General features: G+C 58.4%; 2 protein-coding genes across 5 annotated transcripts in view; both read left to right on the top strand.

Annotated features, from left to right (window-relative positions):
* Positions 1-5,591: 5,591 nt before the first annotated feature.
* Positions 5,592-7,887, top strand: ARTN (artemin). 2 transcript variants are annotated; one of them, XM_088169541.1, is made up of 4 exons: positions 5,592-5,655; positions 5,850-5,920; positions 6,056-6,245; positions 6,615-7,887. In XM_088169541.1, exons 1-4 carry the CDS (start codon positions 5,607-5,609, stop codon positions 7,046-7,048), a joined length of 744 nt encoding a protein of 247 aa, XP_088025667.1. In that variant the 5' UTR covers positions 5,592-5,606; the 3' UTR covers positions 7,049-7,887. The 2 variants fall into 2 exon arrangements, with proteins under 2 accessions (XP_088025667.1, XP_014727696.2); XM_014872210.2 differs by lacking the exon at positions 5,592-5,655 and having other exon boundaries at positions 5,790-5,920.
* Positions 7,888-8,332: 445 nt separating this feature from the next.
* IPO13 (importin 13) overlaps positions 8,333-21,928 on the top strand; it is a 31,342-nt gene continuing 17,746 nt past the window's right edge. For all 3 annotated transcript variants that reach the window (XR_015805363.1, XM_014872110.2, XM_014872109.2), the window contains exons 1-2: positions 8,333-8,481; positions 17,784-18,520. Coding sequence is in view for 2 of the 3 variants with exons in the window: in XM_014872110.2 (XP_014727596.1) it covers positions 8,416-8,481; positions 17,784-18,520 (803 nt within the window). In the remaining variant the exon portion in view is untranslated. The remainder of the gene's footprint in view (positions 8,482-17,783; positions 18,521-21,928) is intronic.

Below are 21,928 nucleotides of genomic sequence, written 5' to 3'. Positions count from 1 at the left end.
AGCCAGGCAGTGCCAGCAGCAGTCAGGGAGCAGGTCACCCCCCTGTCTGGAGACTTGTGGGGCTGGAACACTGCGCTGCTCCCCAGTACCCTGTGCAGCCTTAGCCATGCTCAGCACGCTCCAGGGCAGAGCCAATACTCATGAGAGCCCAAGAGGAGAGAGCAGTGCTGGGATTGAGGCACATAGCTGGGACATGCCATCCCCTGCCACCACGATTGTGGGGGGATAGGGAGGAGGTGCTGCTGGTAGGACATTAGTAGGGCTGACAGCAGCTGCAGGCTTATGTCTCCCAGGACAAGAAGAAAGGGCAGAGGAGGGAGCCAATGCCTTCAGGTGTTTGGGATAGCAGCCTCGAAGGGAGTGCACCTGGAAGAGGACAGAGGCCAGGATTAGCACAACCACCCCTTCCACGTGACCAGGGGCACTGTGTGTTCACCTGTATGGAGTCCCCTGGATACCCTGTGCCGTGCCGTGCCATGCCCCACACAGCCTTCTGCATACAACCAGCATCACATCCTCAGAACTTCCTGACTGTGTCCTGGGGACATGAAGACCTGCCCAACCTGTAGGGAAGGTGGGAGGGGATGGGGTAACCCCTCTGCTGAGCCAGCACCTGAGGCTGTCTCCAAGTCCTAAGGGTTATCAGTGGGGGAGGCAACCTTTCCCTTTATTGGCAACCCTCTCTTCCTGGGCAGCTTCCCTTGTATAGGCGAGGCTGTGGCCAAACCCAGCTCCGCGGGGACAGCCAGGCAACCTGGAACAGGACATGCCACTCATATTGAAATTTTCCAAGCATTAGTCTGTAGCCCTGCAAAGCAGAGGATCCTTTTCCCTGTCACTTGCCCCTAGCTGTTTCTCTACTGCAGGGATACACCAGGGCCTCCAAAACTTTGCTGGGCAAGGCATCCACGGGCACTGCTTCCAATACCCATGAGGACATTTCAGATAGGAGCAGCCCCAGGCCACGGCCGTGGAGCACCAGTCCCACAGTAGAACCCAGGCTCCCACCCAGTACCACTAGCAGGGAGCCACCCATAGTCACAGACTAGGTCAAGATGCTTGTGCCAGGACAAGAGTGGGGGTGAAAAGGGGGGAGCTGGGGCCACACGGTGCCGCTGCACGGCAGGTGAAGCAGCAGCAGCTCCAGGCCGCGTGCCACCTCCGCTGTCCCTACTCGCGGTGGCAGGGACGGCTTAGTGGATGCCGCCTGTGCCCGCACACTCCCTGGCAGGTGATGTCGCAGGAGGACGCGGGAGGTGTCACCCGCGCGCTGGATAATCCGAGGAGATGAGAGCAGGCGAGGCGGCGGCTCCGCAGGTGGCTGCAGGAGCCTTGCGCGGGACCGCGGGGCCCAGGCTGCCGGGCGGCGGGGCGGAGGTTAAGGCCAGGCGGGTGGCCCGGGGTCGGGGCGACCTGGGAACCGGCGTGCAGCCGTGGCACAGCCGGCGACCGAGCCACTGGCCGCGCTCCAGCCGGGGAGTTGCATAAGTCCGGGGAGTTGCGCCGAGGCGGCGGAGCGCCGCCGGGGCAGGTGACACGGCCGGCGGCACCGCGGGGCGCGCAGCCCGCCTGGGCGCCCTCGGACCCCGCAGCCATGAGGGCCGGACCCGGGGGGCTCGCCTGGCCCGGGGAGCGTCCAGGCGATCAGCTCCGGCCAGGGAAGCACGTGTGAAGCGGAGCCGAGCGGAGGCGGCCCCGGGATTTGGCACGTTCGCAAGGAGCACTCGAGAGCCCCGGGATGGACGCGGAGGGCCCCGGGCGGTGACGTAAGGACTCGCACGGGCTCGGCTCGACTCGCCAGTCGGCCCCCATGTCCCCGGGGCCAGCGGCGGCCCCGGCGGAGGGAGGCAGGGCGACGGCAGAGGTAAGGAGCCTGGTGGCTGGCGGCCCAGCCGAGGAGGACCGTGGCGCGGGCGGGAGGGAGGCCGGGCTCCTCCTCCGGCGCGGCCGGACACGAGCGCCAGGCACACCGGTGACCCGAGTCAGCTCGGGGTGCTTGAGACGCCGGCGGGCCCCGCCGCTACCAGGAGCCGCCGGGATGACCCTGACCTTGCCCGACAACCCCTCCCTGCCGGATCCCCACGTGTGCAAGGGGTCCCTAGCGGGGCTCTGCTCCAGGAGCGCTCCGGGAAGGGCTGAACCCTTTCCCGAGGGTGTCCATGTGTCTATCCTGGCAGCGCTGTGACGGGGATGTCGGAGCAGGGAGCACCGATAACGGAGCGACCGTCCAGGCTGCGGGTCCGCCTGCCGGGGTCGGCCGACGGGCAGGTGGCGGTAGTAGGGGTCGGGTGCCTCCGGGGATCCCAGCGCTGTTCCTGACGGGGTGCGAGTTTCTGCGGGAGCTCGGAGGCGGTGCGGATCACCGGTGCTGAAGCGCGTTGGGCTGCGGCTTCTGCTGCTGGCGGGATTCCAGTGCCCTCCTGGTCCCGGTGCGGTCCAGGCGCCCGTGCGGGTCGGAGTCCCCGTGCCACTACGTGCAGATAGGGGTGCCGGTTGGTATCCTGGTGCCAGTGCGCGTCGGGGTCCCGGTGCTGGTGCCCGCCCCGCCAGTCAGGTGACGGTGGCTGGAATTTGACACCGGCAGCGACGACGGGAGCGGGATGGAGCCGCCGCTGCCCTGCACTGCGCGTCCGCCTGATGCCGCCGGCACCGCACCCCGAGACGCAGCGGGAGCGGCACCGGGAGCAGCGGCGGGAGTCGGTGCCGGCGGGGCAGCGCCGGCCCCCGCCAGCGCCCCGCCCCGGCGCAGCGGCGGCGGGCGGCGGGGGGCGGAGGGGAGCGGAGGCGATGCGGGGCAGCGGCGGCCCGGGGGATGGTCCCCGCCGCGGGCACGGTGAGTGCAAGCCGGCGTGGCGGGCGACAGCGCCCGCCCCAGCCTGCCGGCGGCCCCGAGTCTCGGCGGAGGCTCGTGCCGGGACTACGGGGGGACGAGGGGAATCCGCTTCGCCGCCCACCTCCCAGCAATACTCGCGGGTTGGTGAGGGGTCTCTGGCCGCCCCCGGGCAAGTCTCCCCGGTCGGCTACCGGGGTGCCGAGCCCGACCCGGCGGCGGGAAGCGCTGGGGGCCGCGGCGGGGCCGGGGCTCCCCGCCGGGGCGGGGAGAGGCGGCACCCCGCTGCGGGCGCCCGAGGGGCACGGGGACGGACTCTCCCGCCTCTTCCTTGGGCTCCCGCCCGGCCCATTGGGCACGTCGGACAGGTGTGCAGACGCTGGGCAGGCGAGAGGCAAGGGGCCGGGGGTACCCTGTGCCCCCCGGTTCTGCTGTCCCCGAGTTGAGGTCGAGTTTGATCTCTGCCCTCTGTCCCACATGTCCGAGCCCGATCTTCCAAGGCTTTGCGGGGCGGGTGCCCACTTCTCATCATACGTGGGGTTGATTTCTGACCCCCATCATTCCTTCTGCCAGGGTCAGCGCGGAGGGATGCAGGGCCTCCGCCGGTGGCCGCAGGTGCCCGAAGGGGTCTCCGGGCATCCCTCCGCGCTACCAGGTGGGACTCGCGGCTACAGGGTTGGCACAGCTAGTCCAAGAGCCGAGACACTCACCGCGGGCCTGGGGCACTCGATGGGCCTGCGTGGATGCACTTCGCGAGTGTCTGCTGCCTCCCCCGGGGGCTTGGTGCAGCCACGGGACATCCTCCCCCAGCGCCCCGTGCACTGGGCAGGCAGCGGGGCTCTCGCCGGGCTCTGCAAGAGTGAGTGTGAGGTGGTTTGCTCAGGGATTGCACCAACAATTGCTGTTGCTTAGCCCCGGGCGGGGGACGCAGGTGGTGGGGGTCCAGGCAGGTGCTCACGTGGATGGGCTCGGTTCCGACCCTGGGAAAAAGCCCACTTGTGTTTATGAATCGCCCGCAGGGCTGTGGCAATCTTGTCTGGGACAGATCTAAGCCAGATTTATTTCCCCGTACGGGACATGGGGGTCTGCTATGGAGTGTGCCGGTCTGGCACCCCTGTGGAGTGCCCAGCTTCAGGCCTGGCCGCGCTGGACGAAAGCCGATGCCGAGAGGGACTGCGGGGCCAGCGTGGGCTGCAGTCCTGCGCGCTCGGGAGCTGCACCCATGGACGGGGCCCCGCGTCTGAGGAGGCACTGGTTATGTTAGTCCGTCACTTCGGCTCTGGGGCTCCCGGTGGCGAAGGGAGGCTGCCCTCGTTCGGCGCCCCGCCGGCAGCGCTCCCGCAGCAGAGTCCGGGGCCGTGCTGCCGCCGAATGGGAGAAGCTTGAATTGCACCGACTGATCCGTCCCGTTCCCCGTCCCCATCCCGTCCCGTCCCGTCCCGTCCCGTTCCGTCCCGTCCCATTCCCCGCCCCTTTCCCATCCGGTCCCGCCGGGATGCTGGAGCCGAGGGGCCATAGCGGGGTGGCCGGCCGCGGAAGCGAGGACCGGAGGGTCCGTCCCTTCCCAGGAGGGCACAAGGACCCTCCGGTGGTGCCGGCCTGGGAAATCCATGACCTGGCGGCAGCAGCTGGCGTGGGGCCACGGGCCGCCACGGGAGCGAAGTGCAGCGTGGGCTGTTTTTGGCCAGGCTGTGGAGGCTGGCGCGACCATGGGGGCCGGTGCGAGCCCTGCCGGCACCGGGGGCTCATCCTGCCTGGTGCGCGGCTCCTAGAGGGGGAACATGGGCCTGGCAGCGCCCACTACAGACCCATGTCACAGTATGGCCAGTGCAGGGTGGCATCAGATTCCACAAATGGGACGTGGGGACCATCCCCTGAGATCCTAGAGGGTCTGGAAGAAATTATTTTTTCTTCTTGTGCCAGCAGTACCCAGGCATGTGCGTTCACTTTTTTTTGGTCAGGAGTGCTCTCCTCAGCATGTCCTCGTCCCCCGTTGCTTCCTTTGCCATGGAAGCAACTGGGACATGCTGAGGCAAAGCCAAAGTCATAGAGGGGATGGAGGAACTCCTGAATGCAGAATGTCACTAAGCTCCAAGAGGACAGTCCTGTCTTGAGAGAGAGGGTATGCAGCAGATAGGCCAAGGAGGGTACAACCCATTTGGAACCACTTCTAAAGCCCTTCAAAGCCAGGGTGTCCTAGCTTTGGACACTGGGGCACCACTGCACTATAGGGGGGAGCTGGAGAAGGAAGTGAAGATGCTGCAGATGGGAGTTGCCCCAGTACCTCCTGGGACACATCACTCCCCTGAGACCGTGCTTGCTGCTTCACTGCGACCACACACAGCAGGGATGCAGTTCCTTTCTGTGTGTCAGGGCAGTGGATGCCAAGCAATGGTGTTGGGGTGAATGACTACAGTAAGCCCAGCATTGTGCTGCATACCCTGCTATGCCCCCACAGGACCTGCCTGACCATCCTGCCCCTTGCAGTCCCACTCATCCAGGCTGCTCAAGGGTTGCGTGTCCCAGCTTGGCGCAGGCAGCAGCCTGGGGAGCCAGCACAGGGCCAAGGGGTGGCTGCACCCGAGGACCCTGTGCTAATGGATTTGGAGTTTCCAAGGTCAGGCTCCCACTGTGAGCAAGAAAAACATTCCCAGGGAAGGGCCATGGGAAAGGGCCCCCCCGTGCAGCGCTCCCAGTCCCAGCCACTGCTTCACAGCCCAGCCTGGCATCCCAGGCTGTTCACACAAGGACATGGCTGCATTGCCCCTGAGGAGAGATGCTGTACAAAAGCTGGGTTGCCCAAGTTGCCCAGTCTCTTGGAAGGAGTGTTCAGTGTGGTGAGGATGCCTGGCTATGCCAGGAGAGGAGAGGGGTAGGGGTGGGCCATGAATGGGGTGCAGAAGGTGTGAGGTTCTGGGGGGCGAGGGAGGGGGTGGCATGCTTGGCCAGAGCAGGGGAGGCATGTGCCAACTCCCAGCCAGCCCTGTGTGGGCACTGAAATCGACCTCTGTGCTTGCAGCTAGCATGGACCAGCAACAGGGGCCACCAGAGCGAAGGCCTGCAGGACCTGCCACTCACCTGCAGCCCAAGGTGAGCCCAGGTCTGTCTGGCTGCAATGGCCAAGACTACATGACCCCATCCCCACCCATCCCCCGCTCATGGAGCCTCATTCCTGGTGTGGAACCCTGGTTGGGGCTGACCTTGCTGTGCTGTGATTTGTTGCAGGAGGGGACACTGTGGGGATTCTTTGCCATCCTGTCACTGCTGGCTGGGCTGGCCACAGGCACCCTGCGAACACCACACTGCAATGAGACTCTGGACACAGCCCCCACGCCACGGGGCATGGCCACTGCCAGCGTGTCTGCGGAGGATGGTGTGGAGGCACCACTTGCTGCTGCCTGGAGCCAGTTGTACGGTGCGTTTTGGGACAGGTCCCCCAGCTTGGGCATGGTAGTCCCATGTGTGGGGCATGTGCATGTTGGGAGCATGGGGGGCCCAGCTTGTGTGGGGCTGTGGCTGCACTTGGGGGCTGGGCTGAGGGAATCTGAACGCATGGGTCCCTGAGCTACATGCTGGGCATGTGGCAGAGCCCTAGAAATGAGAAGATGAGAAGATTCCTGGCTGGAAGAATCTTCCCACACATCCATGCACCCTCTCAGGCACCAGCCATTGCCATGCTGGGTGGTCAGGAAGGATCTGTACGTCACAGTGGGGACTGGCAGACTCAGAAGGAGGGCATTGGGTGCAGGATGGGTTCTGACAATGCCATCTCCTCCATGTGCAGGGGACAACGTGACAACAGGTAGCCCAGGCACCACAGAGCTCACCGAGGACCTGCTGCTGCGTGCTGAGCGCTCACCACCAGGCGCCAGCAAAACCAAAAAGGGACGGAAGACCTCACGGGGCACCCGTGGGCGCAACTGCCACATCCGCAACCTGATGGTGAAGGTGCGTGACCTGGGCCTGGGCTTCAACTCGGACGAGATTGTGCTCTTCAAATACTGCAGTGGATCCTGCCACCGGGCACGCAGCAACTATGACCTGACGCTGGGCAGCCTGCTGCGGCAGCAGCTCATCACCCCGGGACCACAGGAGCGGGTCCTCAGCCACCCCTGCTGCCGACCCACCCGCTATGAGGCTGTCTCCTTCATGGATGTGGAGAACACGTGGCAGACAGTGGAAAAGCTCTCAGCAGCTGAGTGCAGCTGTATTGGCTGAGGAGGGGGGCACTGGCTTGGCCCCAGCTCAACACATGCCGACAGACTCCAGCTTGCCACGTGCAGTGGCACTGTTGCTCGAAACAAGAGTCTGGCAGAGGCAGGTGCCCCTGTTATTATGTGGCCACAAAGAACTGAGGTGAGATGGAGTCATGACTGAGATGTGGGTGGCCAAGCCTGCTCCTGCTCAGTGCCAAGCAGCTGGTGCCACCAGCTACATAGGCTCCTGCCCAGGTGCCCTGGCTCAGCCCTGGGAGACGAGCTGAAGAGAGTATGGACCATCCCCACCACTCCTAAGAGTCTGCCAGCCCAGTGTCCATCAGCGGCACTCCTGCACCTGTGCTCCAGGGGCCAAGCATCACCCAAGCTTCCGAGAGGGCAAAATCTCCCTGTCCCCTCGGGGACCCTGGGGTCAATGGTGCAGGGAAGGAGTGTCCCTGAGCGCAGGGATGCAGTGGGGCCAATTTGCACCAGTGTGGAATGGGGGGCCTGCACCTGGACCAGGAGCAGCCCCTAGTATTCTGCAGGGTGTTCAGTCATAGACACCCATTGGGACCCCCACCCCTGCCTGGTTCCCAGGATAGTGGCAGGGTCCTCTGGCTGCTCCGTGGTGCTGTGGCACTAAACTATTTATTACTCTAAATTATTTATTTATTGTTCTTGAGCGGCAGCTCCTATTTATGACTTTGGGCCCCCGGGGGCCGGGTGTAATTTAACCCCAGCGCTGCACTAAAGCCCTGGGCAGCGCCCCGTGCACCCCGCCCCCTTTTTCTATTATTTGTAAAATTTGAGGGATAAACTCTATTTTTGTACAGTCGCCTTTTCCTGTAGCAATAAAGCGATGGGCTGCGCGTCCAACCCCTGCGTGTGCCCGTGATGGGGACGGGGACGGGAGCGCCCCTGAGGTGGCAGCGGGAGGGTGCGGAGCGGTGCTGCGGGCGGCACTGCCCGCCCCGCGCGTGGGGAGCGGTGCCGGTGCGCGGTGCGCGGTGCCGGTGCGCGGTGCCCGGTGCGCGGTGCCGGTGCGCGGTGCGCGGTGCCGGTGCGCTGTGCCCGGCAGGGGACGCGCGTGGGCCGGGACTACCGCTCCCGGCGTGCGGCGCGGCGCTGCGGCAGGTCCTGGGCTGCCCGGCCGCGCCTGCGGGGCCGCGGGGAGCGGCGAGGCGGGGCCGGAGAGAAGCGGAGCCGGGCAGTGGGGCTGCTCGGGGAGTCCCGCGGGCGCCTCCCGGCCCGACCGCCGCGCCGAGCCGCGCCGCCCCGGTGCCACCGCCCCCGTCGGGGCGGGGAGGCGGGTCCCGCCGCGATGCGGCTGCCCGTGCGCCGCCGCTGTCGCCCGCCCGCCGCCGCCTCCTGAGCGCCGCCGCAGCCATGGAGCGGAGGGCGGAGGCGCCGCCGCCGCAGGGCCTCGACTTCACCGTGGAGAACGTGGAGAAGGTGAGCGAACCGTGCCGGCCCAGCCGTGGCCGTGGCGGGGCGGGGGGGAGCTCGGCGGCGGGATGCTGATGGTGCCGCGGTGCTGCGGGGGATGCGACTCGGGGAGCGGGGGGCACCTGCTCGGCGGTGCCGGGCCCGGCGAGGGCGGTGGCGGCGTTCCCTGTGCCTGCCGCTGCTGGGGCCCGGGACGTGGGGCTGGAGGGGGAGCCGCCGGGGCAGCCCGGAGAGGGAAAATGATGTGGCAGGAATGGGAGCAGAAGGGAGGGGTTGTGTGTGTTTCTGACTGGCGTCCTCTAGGTCGCCAGCTGCAGCGCTGGGTAGGGAGAGCCCACGAGTCTGGTCGTGGCTGCTGAACCAGCTGCATCAATGTGAAGCCCATTATCAGTGTCTCCGTTAGGCAGGGAAGGAAACAACTTTTGCTAGGTGCTGGGAATTGTTGGATATTACGGTTAGAAAAAGCCTTCAGCAGGCGGATGGTCCACTGATACCTTTCTAAACCAGGAATCCAGCCCCTTTGCTCCTGCTGATGCTCAATGTCCTTCAAAGTATCTGCAGGGCAACAGGACTGAGGCTGATTGCTGAAATCTGGGATCCAGGGAATGGCCACGGCAAACCAAGGCCTGCTGGCATCACACTGCTGCTGGGATGAGCCCTGAGCAGTTGATGTGTGACCTGGGGTTCATCACAGGGGCTAAACAAGGCACCTCAGTGAGCATACCCATGAGGGCAACTGAGCAAAAACCTTCCCTTGGCCACCTTGGAGGTGATGGGGGCAGGGCAGCAGAGGATGCATCCCTGAAGGGCAAACGGCAAGTGCATCACTCTTCCACTTAGCCTGTAACCAGACATCCAACGCACATCTATAGCTTGGTCCTCAGACAGTTAGTGGGAATCCCAGTGTCCTCATTTTTCCTCTATAAGAATAGACTGAGATCCTTGCCAAGGCAATACTCATGGGAGTGCTGGTGGGCACATAGAATCATGGAATCATTTAGGTTGGAAAAGACCTCTCAGATCATCATGTCCAATGGTTAGTGCAGCCCTCCCAAGCCCACCATTAAACCATTTCCCCAAGCTTTTCACACCCTCCCTCCCCAGTAGGTTGCCTGGCCTCACAGGAGATGTCAGGTCAGGGATGTCAGGTTTGTCACTGGGCGCTGGTTGCCTTTGTGGCTGCAGGTGAGACACAGCCCACCTCTTCCAGGGAGATGGAGACAGAGCACAGCTGGGGGATTAACTGATGTCTGCAAAATGCTGTGTTCATGCAACCTTCTGCAGCTTAATCTGCATACATCCAGGGCTGCCGGATGATTTTGCCTCTGACTCCCTTTCTTTTCCTCAGACACAAACCGCTCCTTTGTTTGCACCAACAATGAGGCACACACTTGCCCGGGAAGGGTGGGCAGTGCCAGGATGGGGGCACCCAGCACAGCCTGGCTGAGGTGCGGCTGTGCCGAGAGGCAGCTCATCCTTGCCAAGCTGCTCGGGATTTAGTCTCCCAGTGTCTGGGAAGAGGCAGAGATGCCCTCTAGGATGCTTCATCTCCCCTCCCCCAGCCTGCCTCTGCCTCTCCTGATCTCTGCAGGCTTTGCCATCTCAGTGGTGTCCTCTGAAGGTGCAGCTGTGGACTGCAGTGGGGCTCTGAGCTGCTGGTGGGGGGCTGCAGCTCAGAGCCTGAACAGGGGAAGAAGCATAGGGTGGGATCAGAAAAAAACACAGAGGTTCAGCAGCTCAGAGCCTTCCTGTGTCAGTCTTTTCCAGGAAGGTCTGTGGGGTACAAAGTGAAGGAAGGATGGGCCTTGCTGGGAGCGGGGTTGGTGGGAGGCAGGTGGGTAGAGCCACTTTGTCAGAAGTGATGCTGGCAGATGAGTGATGCACCTACTGGCCTGGGTTCTTCCACCTGCCAGGTTTTGTGTATGGCTCTATTAATAATACTGAATACTGATTAAAGTTGGGGTTTGACTCCACTCTGAGTCAGTCAGTGGTAAGTGCTGAGGTTAGGAATAGCGTGAGGAGCTGGTTATCTCTTAAATCAGAGGGCTGAAGCTTTTCCAGGTCCCCTGCAGTGGAAGTCATCATGTGTGGCAGTTGTAGCTAGGGCAGTCTGGCGAGACTGTGTCTGTCACACTCTTCTGACTGTTTTCATGGAGAAGATTCTGTCTCTGGAAAATGCTTTTGTACCCCTACTGTTGTTTATTATGCAGTGGGGTTTTGCAGAGCTCTGGGGTGCCTGTGTAGCTGAAGAGGATCATTGCTGTGTTTATGAATAACCAGTGCCAGAGAGAGATCCCTTCAGCTGTGAACAGTGGTTTCAGGGAGGCAGGAGGGTGCAGGTGCTGAAGGCAGAGCCAGCCGACAGGTCTAAAAGCCTGTGGACAGGTGCCAGGTTCAGGTGCTGCACTTCAGGAACCATCTGAAAGTTTCTCCCTGTATTTTTTTCCTCTGTTTTTCCATAGGGAGCTCTCCCATGGCACAGGAAAGGAGCGTGGCTGCACTGGGGCTGAGCTGTTTTGATAGGGTTACTGTGTCAACATCCCCCAGTCCTAGCTGAGGGTTGCTTGTCTGCTTTTTGTTTTCTTCTGAGCCTGACCTAGATGCTGCTCTGACTTCAGCACAGCTAGAGCTGACTGGCATGGCCATGCTGTGTGGACCTGCTGGGAGTCCAGCAATTCTGGGCTGGCTCTGCTTCCCCTGCACCTGCTGCTGAGTGGGGCTCTCTTGCTGTGTTTGGAGGGGTTGGAGGGACGGGAAGACTAGGAAAGCCAAGGGCTTCAGGCTGTGAGAATGTTCAGCCTTTCATTGCCTAAATGGTGCAATCTGGTTTCTGACCTGCCTGTGCTTTTGTGTGCCCAGGAGCTGTCCCTGGTGTGACTGATAGCCTGGTGCTGGGGTGATGAAGATGGATTGCAGATGTTTAATCCAAGCTGCTCTGTCCCTCTCAGAGGAGCAGTGCACAAGCAGGACTTGTGCCCTATGATACTGGTTTCCCTCAGCACTTAATGCTGCAGTATTGTACAGGAGAGGAAGAATGTGAGACCCTCCTCACATGTTCTTAGTGCAGCCGAATCTGCTTCAGCAGTATCTCCCTTTTTGAAATAAGAAAGAAGGCAGTGCCATTCCTCCGTGAATTTCCCAAGTGCAGGCTCTCGCCCTCTTTTTTTTGTCTAATTCCTTCCAGGTCTTTCCTCCCTTGTCCTGCGTCTGATCCTCTGGGGTGTTTGTAATATTTGCTGACGTCTTTTCCCTAGTACATTAGCGGTCTGGCATCTCTGGGCCTTCCAGATTGCCTTGTGCCTCTCTAGAGATGCCTGATGAATGCACAGAGTCTCTCCGGCAGGATGGGTAGGCGGGGTGTCATGGAGCTGACATCCGGAGCCTACCGCAATGGGAGAGGGATGGCTTTGATCACTGCTCCTCCGAGGTTCTGAGCCTCGGGGATGTGACAGCTGCTGGGGCTGCCTTCTGCCCGGGAGGATAGGGAGGAGGAATCAAGTGCATCTGGTTTCTTCGGAAGGCTATTGCCTATCTTCAGAAACCTGATCAAGAGAATTACAAATACTCGAGAGTGAGGGAATGGCATCCTCTGGTAGTGGATCGACCACTTAGTCCTTAGAGGCAGCCAGCATGTGTGAGATGTGGCAGCCACACTGGGGATGGTAAGCTGGGAGCCTTAGGAGGAGAGATTCTTGCAGAATTGAGGGAAACAGGGAGTCACCTTGTTATATGTTTAAGCAAATTTATTGCAGAAGCAGATTCCAGCCAGAACCAACCTTGGCTGAACATGTGGCTCCTTCCCGTGGTGTGGTGGTGATGGGATGAGAGAGCAGCATCTTGTTGTCCAGTGCTGGTCTGAGCTCTACAAGGGCCATCGCTGGAGCCTCATCTCAGCTCTGATATATTATGGTGCAGGAATGGATGGGATTGGTGCCTGGGCTCCAGTAGAAATTCCTCTCTCAAATTGCTTGTGTGGTCCATCATGGAAGCATTGAATAGAAACAAGGGATAATTTACAGGGGTGTTTGGCTTACCTTTGCAACTCATCCTGGGCTTTGCATCTCCAGGGTTTCTTCTCACCCTTTGTTTTTTCAGGCCCCTGCCCACTCTTGCTGGGAGTGCACACTTGTCCCACAGCCCCTGTCCCTGCTGGGGACCACCCTGTGCTCTGCAGAGGGCTGATGGCAGTGAAGCAGTGGGAGGTATGCCAAAACTGCTGAGCTATGTCTGGGCTGCAGCCTCTTCTGGACAGCCGAAGACTTGGTGTGGGCAAGCTGGGCTCAAAGAGGGGCTTCAGAGTGGCAGCACCTTTTATTAGGAGAGGGGAGAAAAACCCTTTTCTTTTGGACTGCTGGCAAAATGTGGGTCCTTGAACAGGAGCAGCATGCCTGGCGGTACACACCCGTTTTTATTTTGCATCCATTTGCCGTCCTCGGCAGGCTGCCACCTTCCCGGGGTGCTGGCTGCTCAGCCTGCCCCAGTGGGGCCGGGGGGGGCAGCTGCTGCAGGCAGGGGAGGCAGGGATGATGTTCCCTTCGCTTGGCAGAGCCGGGGTAATGGCTGTGCTGTTGCAGGCCTAGAGCACTGACGGTGCGAGTGCGTTCAAGTAGAAAGGACAGCGAGAGATTGCAGCGGAGACATCCCGGGGGTCCTGCTGGAAGGAGGCTGGTGGTTGCCAAGGGGCCGTGGCCACCGCTGCCCCTGACGTGCCGTGGCTGTGGTCACGCTACCAGGAGCAGAGCAGGAATGTATTTTGCAGCTTTCTGTTTCCCCAGCTTCTATGCAGACTTCACTCAGGTCCGTACCTGCTGTCAGCTCTGTGCTCAAGCTGACTGGCCCTTGGAGGGCAGCAGTCTCCCCATGGAGCCCCCAAAAACAGGAGGCAGCACACTCCTGCTCTGGGATCAGAGCCAGGTGTCTGAGGCTCATCTTGTCACCCCGTAACAGCATGGACACAGCACCTCTCTGCGGGGTACCCCATATTAATGCATTTATGCATTGCAGTGAGGGACACAGCCTGCTGGCACTGGGCTCCCTGCAGAAGCTCTGAAGGGTAAGAGCTGGGGGTTCTGGGCTTGTAGCAGATCCTCTTCTCTTGCACTACCTGAGTGCAGTCTAAGATCAGGGGCCTCTGCTTGGCTATAACTCTCCTTGAACTGCTCCCATTCCACCTGACAAAGGAACCAGCATGGGATCTCTGACCCGTGTCTTTTGGGCAGGCTGCCCTGCACCAGTGCAGCTTACTTGAGGGGCTGATGTTGCTTCAGTGACTAAAGCTTGACTGAGGCTTTGATCACAGCTTTTTAGAGCAGGGAAGAGCTATCGTAATAAGCTTGAATTATTTTCAGCCAAGCAGAGCTGATGTTGGAGAAGGCTCGTTCCCTGGCCAAAGGGCATAGCTGACAGCCAGGCTGTTTACCAGCTCTCACATTACAGGTCTAATTGCAGAGAAGGCAGGTCTGGTGTCAGCTACCCATTTAAATTGGAATGCACAAAGCCTCCCTGTTAGACGACACCTGATTTCATGCCTTCTGCTTCTCCCTCTTGATGCTCATGAGTTCCCCTTGTCTTCTCTAGTGCTTCCTGATGGGCCTCAGGGTGCTGGCCAGAGTGGTCAGACTGAAGTCCAACAGCAGATGATACTGTGCCTGGTCTGGCATGAGGGCAGTGCCTCCTTGCTAAGGAGGAGCATGCTGGGTGTTCAGGTGGCCTTCTGCAGGGCATGGGGTCTTGCAGTCCCCTGCCCAATGCTCTCAGCAGAGGATAGTACTCAGCTAATATGTGTGGTAGGCCAGGGAGAGAGCCTAGTCTGCTCCCAGGGGCTTTTTCTGCTGCTTTGAGCTTAGTTAAGATGTCCCAGTATTTATGCCCAGCCTTGGAGGTCCTCTGGAAGAGTCTTCCATGTTGTGTAGAGTACCAGATGGGGTGTGCTGTTGGTAGCTCTGGGACACGTGCTCTTTTCCTTTTCCTTTTCCTTTTCCTTTACCTTTTCCCCTGATGTCCTGCATGCAGGCAGGAACAGCCATGCTTTTTTCAGGAGCCACCACAATCAGTCCCCTCCCAGGCAGAGAGCTTGGAAAAGTGGGCTGAGATAATGAGCAGATGCTTTTTTCCAGAATATTCTTCTAACTTCCAACAGCTTGTAGCATGAACTTTCAGCATTAACTTTGCTTCCATCGTCTGAATTTCTTTGTGTACTTGGTAGACGTTTTCATCTTACCACTCACGTTCTCACCCTGAGGTGCTGAGCAGTGGAGGCTCCAGCGTGTCCTTGGGGATCTTTGCTGGAAACCTCCCCAGAGACAGCCTGCAGGAAGAGTGGGAGGAGCAGGGCTCCGAGCTGGTGTTGCTGGGCGTGGATGCCTCTCCAGAGAGCTCAGTGGTGACAGTGGGGACTGTGCACAGGGTGGAATACCAGGGATGCAGGCAAGGTGCTGGGATGGTGGTGGTGGGAGAGCTGTCCACATATCTGGAAAGCTGTCCCTGCCTGGGAAGGGGTCTTGCAACCCGACTGCTCACTGTTCCTCTTAATGCAGAGGTAGTAACATCTCCCCAGTGTTGAGGGGAACAGCTATGATAGTGCTCTCTCCTTTGCCATTGTTACAATGCAGCAGCCAGGGTTTTTTAGCATAGCTAGTGCTGGAGTCTCTGATGGGGCTGTGTGCAGGATGTGTGTGTGCTGGAGCTGTGTGCAGGATTGGTACCTGCTTGCACCTCAGCTTCATGCTGGGCTTTTCCTGGTTGCTCACTCCTCTCCATTCAGTTGGATGATCACATGGAAGCACCAGAGGCTGCTGGTTTGAAGCAGATCCTGTTGGCAGGATCAGGCCTTAGCTAGCAGCACTGGCAGCCCCAGCCAGGTGGAGGATGAGCCCTCAGCTGCTTCCCAGCAGGCAGACTGTATCTGCCAACCGCTGCTCTGCTGCCCTGCATGTGCATTGCTCTTGGGGCTCACTGTGGTGTGCCTGGAGCATGCACAGTGCCATGCTTTTCCTGGCAGTTTCCCTGATGTGAGACTGGCATGCAGCAGCTCTGTTGCTAGCACAGGTGAGCAGCTGGGGAGCTTGTGGGTCAGAAACCCAAAGCTGTGGGCCAGGTCCATCCTGCACACATGGCGAGATCTGTGTTTTACAAAGCTTGTGCAGGTTTAGAGGTTAGGGCTCCTGTGTACACATTGTGCCTTGTAATACATGATGCATAGGGATTTTTTTCTCCCCAGAATTTTCTAAGCAGTAGCACTGTTCAAAATAGAAGAAATAAATGTTTTAGGATGTGCTTGGAGGTGTAAAAATGGAGGCTAGGAAGAGGTGGGGAAAGATCCTGGGGTAGGGAGCATGCAGAGGGCACTGCTCATTTCAGCTTGTGACAGTGCTCAGCAATCAGGGAAGGGAAAGAATGGGCTGTTGCCTTACTGGGAATCTCAAATGAGATTTATTTGGGAAGAAAAAAAAGCAGCAAGCTCTGATGGGAGCAAGAGACTGAGCTGGTAATGGTTGGGAGCTCCAGCTTCAGCCCTGCTGCAGGATGACTCAGTCCTTAGCACAACAGCAGGGGTAGGAGCCAGATTCCTACCCCCCAGGAGTGCCTGAGCTTTTAGCACATCTGCAGCTGCTGCTCTATAGTGAAGTAAATTGTTGCTTTGCTTGCAGGGGATGCCTCTGCCCCAGCAGCTGAGTGATGTTCCCTGCATCCAAGTCCAAGATAACTGGGAACAGAGCAAAGATTTGGCTAACTACTGGGAGCTCATGTTCTCCCCTTGGCTTGCTCTGTTAGGACAGATTTCTCTCTCCCATGTCCTGCTTATGTAGAGTTAACCTTTTCTGTGTGAGGATAGATGTTTTAGTGGGTCAGACGCTGTCCCTCTGCAGCCCATGCTGGCTGACTCAGTCTCCTACGACATACTTCATAACCTCTTTCTTACAAAGAGGTTATCCTCATTTTCCCCTGTTACAAAGTCTTGAACAGCAGTGATTCAAATTATGACCCAGGCAATGCCGACTCTGTAAAGTTCCTACCATATTGTCCTGCTCTTTGGTCTCACGCTGGGAAGCAGCAGGAGGCACAAGCACTTGCTTGGGAAGCTTGTTCCTGTGCCCCAAGCTGCCAGTTCTGCATGCTTAAAAATAGGGTTTAAATCCTCTCCTGGGTACAAGAAGCGCAAGAATTTCATAGAGTTTTTTAGAGGGGGAGGGGGAGGCTATTTGAGACCTGGAGCCAGGGTGGGGACACCAAAAAATCCCCTGCATCTGCTGCAATCATCCTCTGATTTGTTGGTGGGGTGTGACAGATGCCTGATTGCCCGACAGGTGTCATGGATTTTCCTTGCTCCTGGCGCGTGCAGTCAGCAATTTGAAATGAAACGTGCTGTGCCAGGCAGAAATCCTCACTGCTGGAAGATGGAGTTCAGGCAAGGGGTAGTTATTCTTCCCCTCCTTGTGCGAGAACTTCACTAGCTGCTGGCTGTACCCACTCAGGATAAGTAGCTAATTAAGGTTGGGCTTCATATGTGTATAATAATCCTCTGGAAATAAAGCCTGTGTGAAGCTGTTCATGTGGATCTGAGCTATGCAAAGCAGTAACTAGATCTCACAAAGCTGCAGGAGCAGGTAAGTGATGTTTCCCTTCTCCATGTGGAGAGATGGACTAAGCAGCACTGGACTGTCACAGAAAGTGGTGGCAGAGGCAGGGTGGGATGCCAGCTCTCTTGGCTCAGCTGTAACTGGGTGGGTTTGGGAATATTTTGAAGGGACTTAATGGAGAGATTAATCCCTCAATTTAGTGACTGTAGGTTTTCAGGACTCTACATAACCTGGCATACAAAGATCTGCAATGACTCTTGCATTCCATGGGCTCATGGATGCAAGCTGTGGACCACAGCACCTTTCAGTGAGCAGGTGGGAGTGGACGGCAGGAATGCTGCTCAGCATGTCCCTTACAGTCCCCATGTGGAAGAAGGGTCCTGTGCCCACCCCAGTGATGGCACATCAGCAGGGAAGCAGGCAGATTCAGTATGAGTGAAGGTGACAGTGGGAAATGACTAAAGAAAAGACATTTCTATAGTGAAGCATGAGAGGAGGGGAAGGATGCTTTGCAGGTCCTCTCCTGCTACCAGATCACTCTCGCTTCACTGAGAATGGGAAGTGGGAGGCCAGCTAACACAGGCTGCCCTGGGGAGGAGGGCTGGCTGTGCAGGGCAGCGTGGGCACTGGGCTCCATCCTAGTGAGCCTTCCTGATAAGCCTTTCCCAGGCAGGACAGGCCACAGTGGTGCTCCTCAGCTGCTCTAGGGTGCTTCCCTCTCTCTTGCAGGCTCTCCATCAGCTGTATTACGACCCAAACATCGAGAACAAGAACTTGGCTCAGAAATGGCTGATGCAAGCACAGGTGTCCCCCCAGGCATGGCACTTCAGCTGGCTGCTTCTCCACATGGACAAGGTGCCTGAGATCCAGTATTTTGGTGCCAGCGCTCTCCACATTAAAATCTCCCGTTACTGGAACGACATCCCGGCTGACCAGTATGAGAGCCTCAAGTCGCAGCTCTTCACCCACATCACGCGCTTCGCCAGCGGCTCCAAGATCGTGCTGACCCGGCTGTGCGTGGCGCTGGCCTCCCTGGCGCTCAGCATGATGCCAGAGGCCTGGCCCTGCGCTGTGGCAGACATGGTGCGCATGTTCCAGGCGGAGGACTCCAACGTGGACGGGCGGGCACGCTGCCTGGCGCTGCTGGAGCTGCTGACGGTGCTGCCTGAGGAGTTTCAGACCAGCCGCCTTCCACAGTACCGCAAGGGCCAGGTACGCAGCGTCCTGGCGCAGGAGTGCAGCTCTGTCTTCCCTTTGCTGGAGCAGCTGCTGCAGCAGCAGGACTCCCCGGGTTTCATCAAGCAGAAGGTACTGAAGTGCTTCTCCAGCTGGGTTCAGCTGGAGATCCCGCTGATGGACTGCGAGAACCTCATCCAGGCAGCTTTCACCTCTCTGCAGGACCCAGAGCTCTTTGACACAGCAGTGGAGGCTGTGGTCAATGCCATTTCCCAGCCCGATGCCCAGAGGTAAGGGCAGCCTCTCCTGTGTGCTGTAGGCTGGTGCTCCTGGACATCAGCAGGGAAACAGGGTGGGAAGGAAAAAATCTCAGACTTTTTTCTAGCTGTCATTGGCTGTGAAGGTAACGATGACAGGGTTTGGAAGTGGGAGAGTATCAAAAGCAGTTGAAGGCTGTTGGTTTCTCGTTGTTGGTCCTGGAAGGCTTTGCACTATGGCTGACTTGTAGGGGCCATGAAGTCTTGGACAGCTGTAGCCCATGTCCATGCTGGCCTCTGAGGCAGATGAGGATATGTGCTTCTGGCTCCTCGTGTCAGATCCTGCAGCAGCCAACTGGAGAGCAACCTCCCGACTCCTGCCAGCAGTTCAGAGACCTTCCTCTGCCTTGTGCTGCTGGTCCAGCCAAGGAGCTGATTCAATGCAGAGATAATAAAAACAGATCTGTCATTTTTTTCCCTCCTCTTGGCTCCAACAGCTTGTGCCAGCCAGGGACTCATTCTTTGTTTGTGGCCATGGCTGCCCTGGGAGCAGCTGAGCTGGTCCTGCTGAGGCTGCACTATGGGGCTCTGAGCTTGTCTGCTTGGCTGCATTGCCTGAGCTGCTGTCAGCCCTTGGGACCAATGCCTGCAGAAGGGACAGTACATCTCCAGTTCCCGTGGCCACATCCCTTCCTGGCTGCTTAGCAACCTTCCCCCGAAGAGGAGGGTTTCCTTGAAGGCTGAGATGAGCTGCTGCCACTGTGCATGCCCTGTGCATGGCTGCACATCGTGCAGGCTCCAACCCTCTGCAGCGGTGGGAATGATGCTGCCACTGCAGTTTTAGCCCTGGTCCTCCCTTTGGTGAAGAGCAGGGGCAGCCTGCATGTTCCCCACCTCTAGGGCAGCCTGGAGCTGTCCTTTTCAATGACAAGGAGTTGAATCTGTGGACTGCAAATCCTGATGCACAGAGGGAACCATCAGGATTTTAATGTGTTGCTGGATGGGGGGAGGGGTTGCCTCATTTGCCAGTGCTTAGAAGGTGACCACAAACGTTTTTCTTGTGCCTGGCAAAGGCCGTGGACCAACTCAGATCCTTGTAGCAGGTCTGGGGCAGAAAGTGAGAAGGTGTGAGAAGGTCACCTGCAGTTCTGAAATGTTGGACTCTGTCTTCCTGCTTTCTGTTTCCCTTGAGTCCCAGAAATCCCTTGGATGTGATTCCAATTCCATACCTTTGTGCAGGAGCCTGGCCCTGCAGTGCTGCTCTTTGCGTTAAAAGGCTGAATTTTCTGCTGAGCTTTCAAAGTGAATTGTGGATTAACAGTGGGGTTTCCTCTCTGCTTCTGTGCTGACCCCGCATTGCAGTTTTTGGCCGCATTCAGACCTACCATGCTGGCTACTCCCTTACAGAATCTTCAGTACTCGCTTTCCATCCTTCTTCCTGGAGGCATCACCAGCCGTGCAGAGCACCCTCCTGTCTGTAGGCGTGCAGGCAGTGGCCAAGACAAGGCAGGCAGCTGGCCTGACAGGCTACCCAGTGTGTGAGCCTGGTGCTGCTCCTGCCCCGGGGTGTGGGGACAGCGGTGGCATTGTCACAGGGATGCCCTGCCAGGCGGTGTGTGGTGTCGGCTGCTTCCCAGCCCTGGTGGGTGCTCTCCTCCCCTTTGTTTCTTGTGTCTGCTATAGTGTGTTCCTCCTCCTGCTTCCCCTGGTGCCAGCTGTCCCACCCCTCTGGCTTTGTCACTCAGCCAAAGTGGATCCAGTTCTTTCCCAGAGCCCCCAGGGAGTCTCCTGACCTTTCTGTCTCTTATCTTGATAGTCTGGGAGATCCCTGCTGCTTTTCAGCTGCTCTCTTCCTCCATGGTCTCTCGCCTTTGTTTCCACAGGGCTCTTGGCTGTAGGCTCAGAGCATTCTTGGCACTGGGCTGCTGGCATGGTCCTCTCCAGAGCTCATTAGGGCATTGGTCCATGACAGAGTTAGTCCTGGAGCTCACCACTTTGCTGTGGGTTCCCTGAGTGCTTTGTACACTGTGTATTTCTCCCCTCACTCCCTCTCAATTGTCTTCACTGACATTTCTGCAGAGGTGACCATGCAGGTGTGCTTCTGCCACCAGCAGAAGTCTCAGAGGCTCATGAACTTGGCTTCTGACTTTGAGGGTTAGATAGTTTGTGGGTCGTCTTCCCAGGGGAGCACCACCTTGCAAGGCAGCTCTCCTTCTGTAGCAGGTGCACAGCACCTGTGTCTAGGTGGAGGGAAGGTATGATCTCGTGGGTAAGGACCACGTGGCCCTGGTGCTGCCTCACACTTGGGTAAGTCACTTGTGCTGGCAGCTCCCATTTCCCTACTTGCAAGGAGCAGCGAGTGGTTTCCTGCCTCTGAGGTGTTACTAGAAACGATGCACCAGAGATGTGTAGGTGCAAAGTGTGTGATCTCTTACCTGCTAGGTGGGTGGGAGCCCTGTGAACCCAGAGAAAGGGATAGGCCGAGTGTTGCTGGAGTCTTGATGCTGCTCCTCTGTTAGGACATGGCATTCCTGAGAAGAAACCTTGGAGGATGGGTCAGGAGCTGGCACTGGAGCATCTCTGAGCACACCTCTGCTCTTGAAGGTGGTGGGAAGCTCCTGAGTTGCAAGAGGGGAGGAATGGACATAGTGTTGCATCTAATTTGCAGAGGAGAGGCTTGGGCTGTATTTTCCATCTCATTTGAGGATTGTCCCCTCAGCTAAATGGGTCAGAGAGCTTGGCAGCACGTGCTGCAAGGGGAGAGTTGGCATGTGGCACTTGGCCTTCCATTTGTAGTGCAGTGGGTAGCATCAGAGTGGGGTAGGAACCTCCCTGTGGTTATGCCCATGATGGAAGTTACAGAGTGTGGATGTTGGACACCGAATCTCCTCTCTGAAAGCAGGAGGATGTTGCTACAGTGGTGGACCTGGCAGGATTACGGGTGTCTCTATGGGATTGCCTGGTGTACAGCCCATCTCTTTCTGGTCTTGGTACCTGGTGCTGAGTTTTTGAAGAGGAATTTCACTTCAAGAGTTTTCCAAGAGCTTCACTAGAAACAGAGTTTTAATAAGATTGGGTTATTATCCCATCAAAATGTGGTTCAGATTTTGGATCAGGAAGGATGAGATTGTCCCATATGCCCATATCTCCCCTCTGCAGGTTGTCCCCCACACTGGTGCAGTTTGTGGAGGGTTGTGGGAAGAGCAAGAGTAGCTGCTGGTCCCACAGAGGGAACTGCAAATGCTGCAGTTCACTGGGCTTTGAGAAGGGACCAGGCAAACTCATCAAAGCATAATTTGTTCAGCCCCTAAATACTGAGGTAGCAAATCTTGCTCAGGAAGGCTAAGACAAATCACTGCAGGGACCTGCATGAGCAAGAGTCACCTTGTGGCTGCCACGTTCATATCTCTTTCACAGGCACTCACAGTTTTTGGCTGCTGG

This window comes from Sturnus vulgaris, chromosome 9 (genome assembly GCF_052056855.1).
Source record: "Sturnus vulgaris isolate bStuVul1 chromosome 9, bStuVul1.hap1, whole genome shotgun sequence".
In the NCBI taxonomy this organism is placed as follows: domain Eukaryota; kingdom Metazoa; phylum Chordata; class Aves; order Passeriformes; family Sturnidae; genus Sturnus; species Sturnus vulgaris.
The sequence above is the reverse complement of the archived record's forward strand: the minus strand, read 5'-3'. Positions and strand labels throughout refer to the sequence as shown.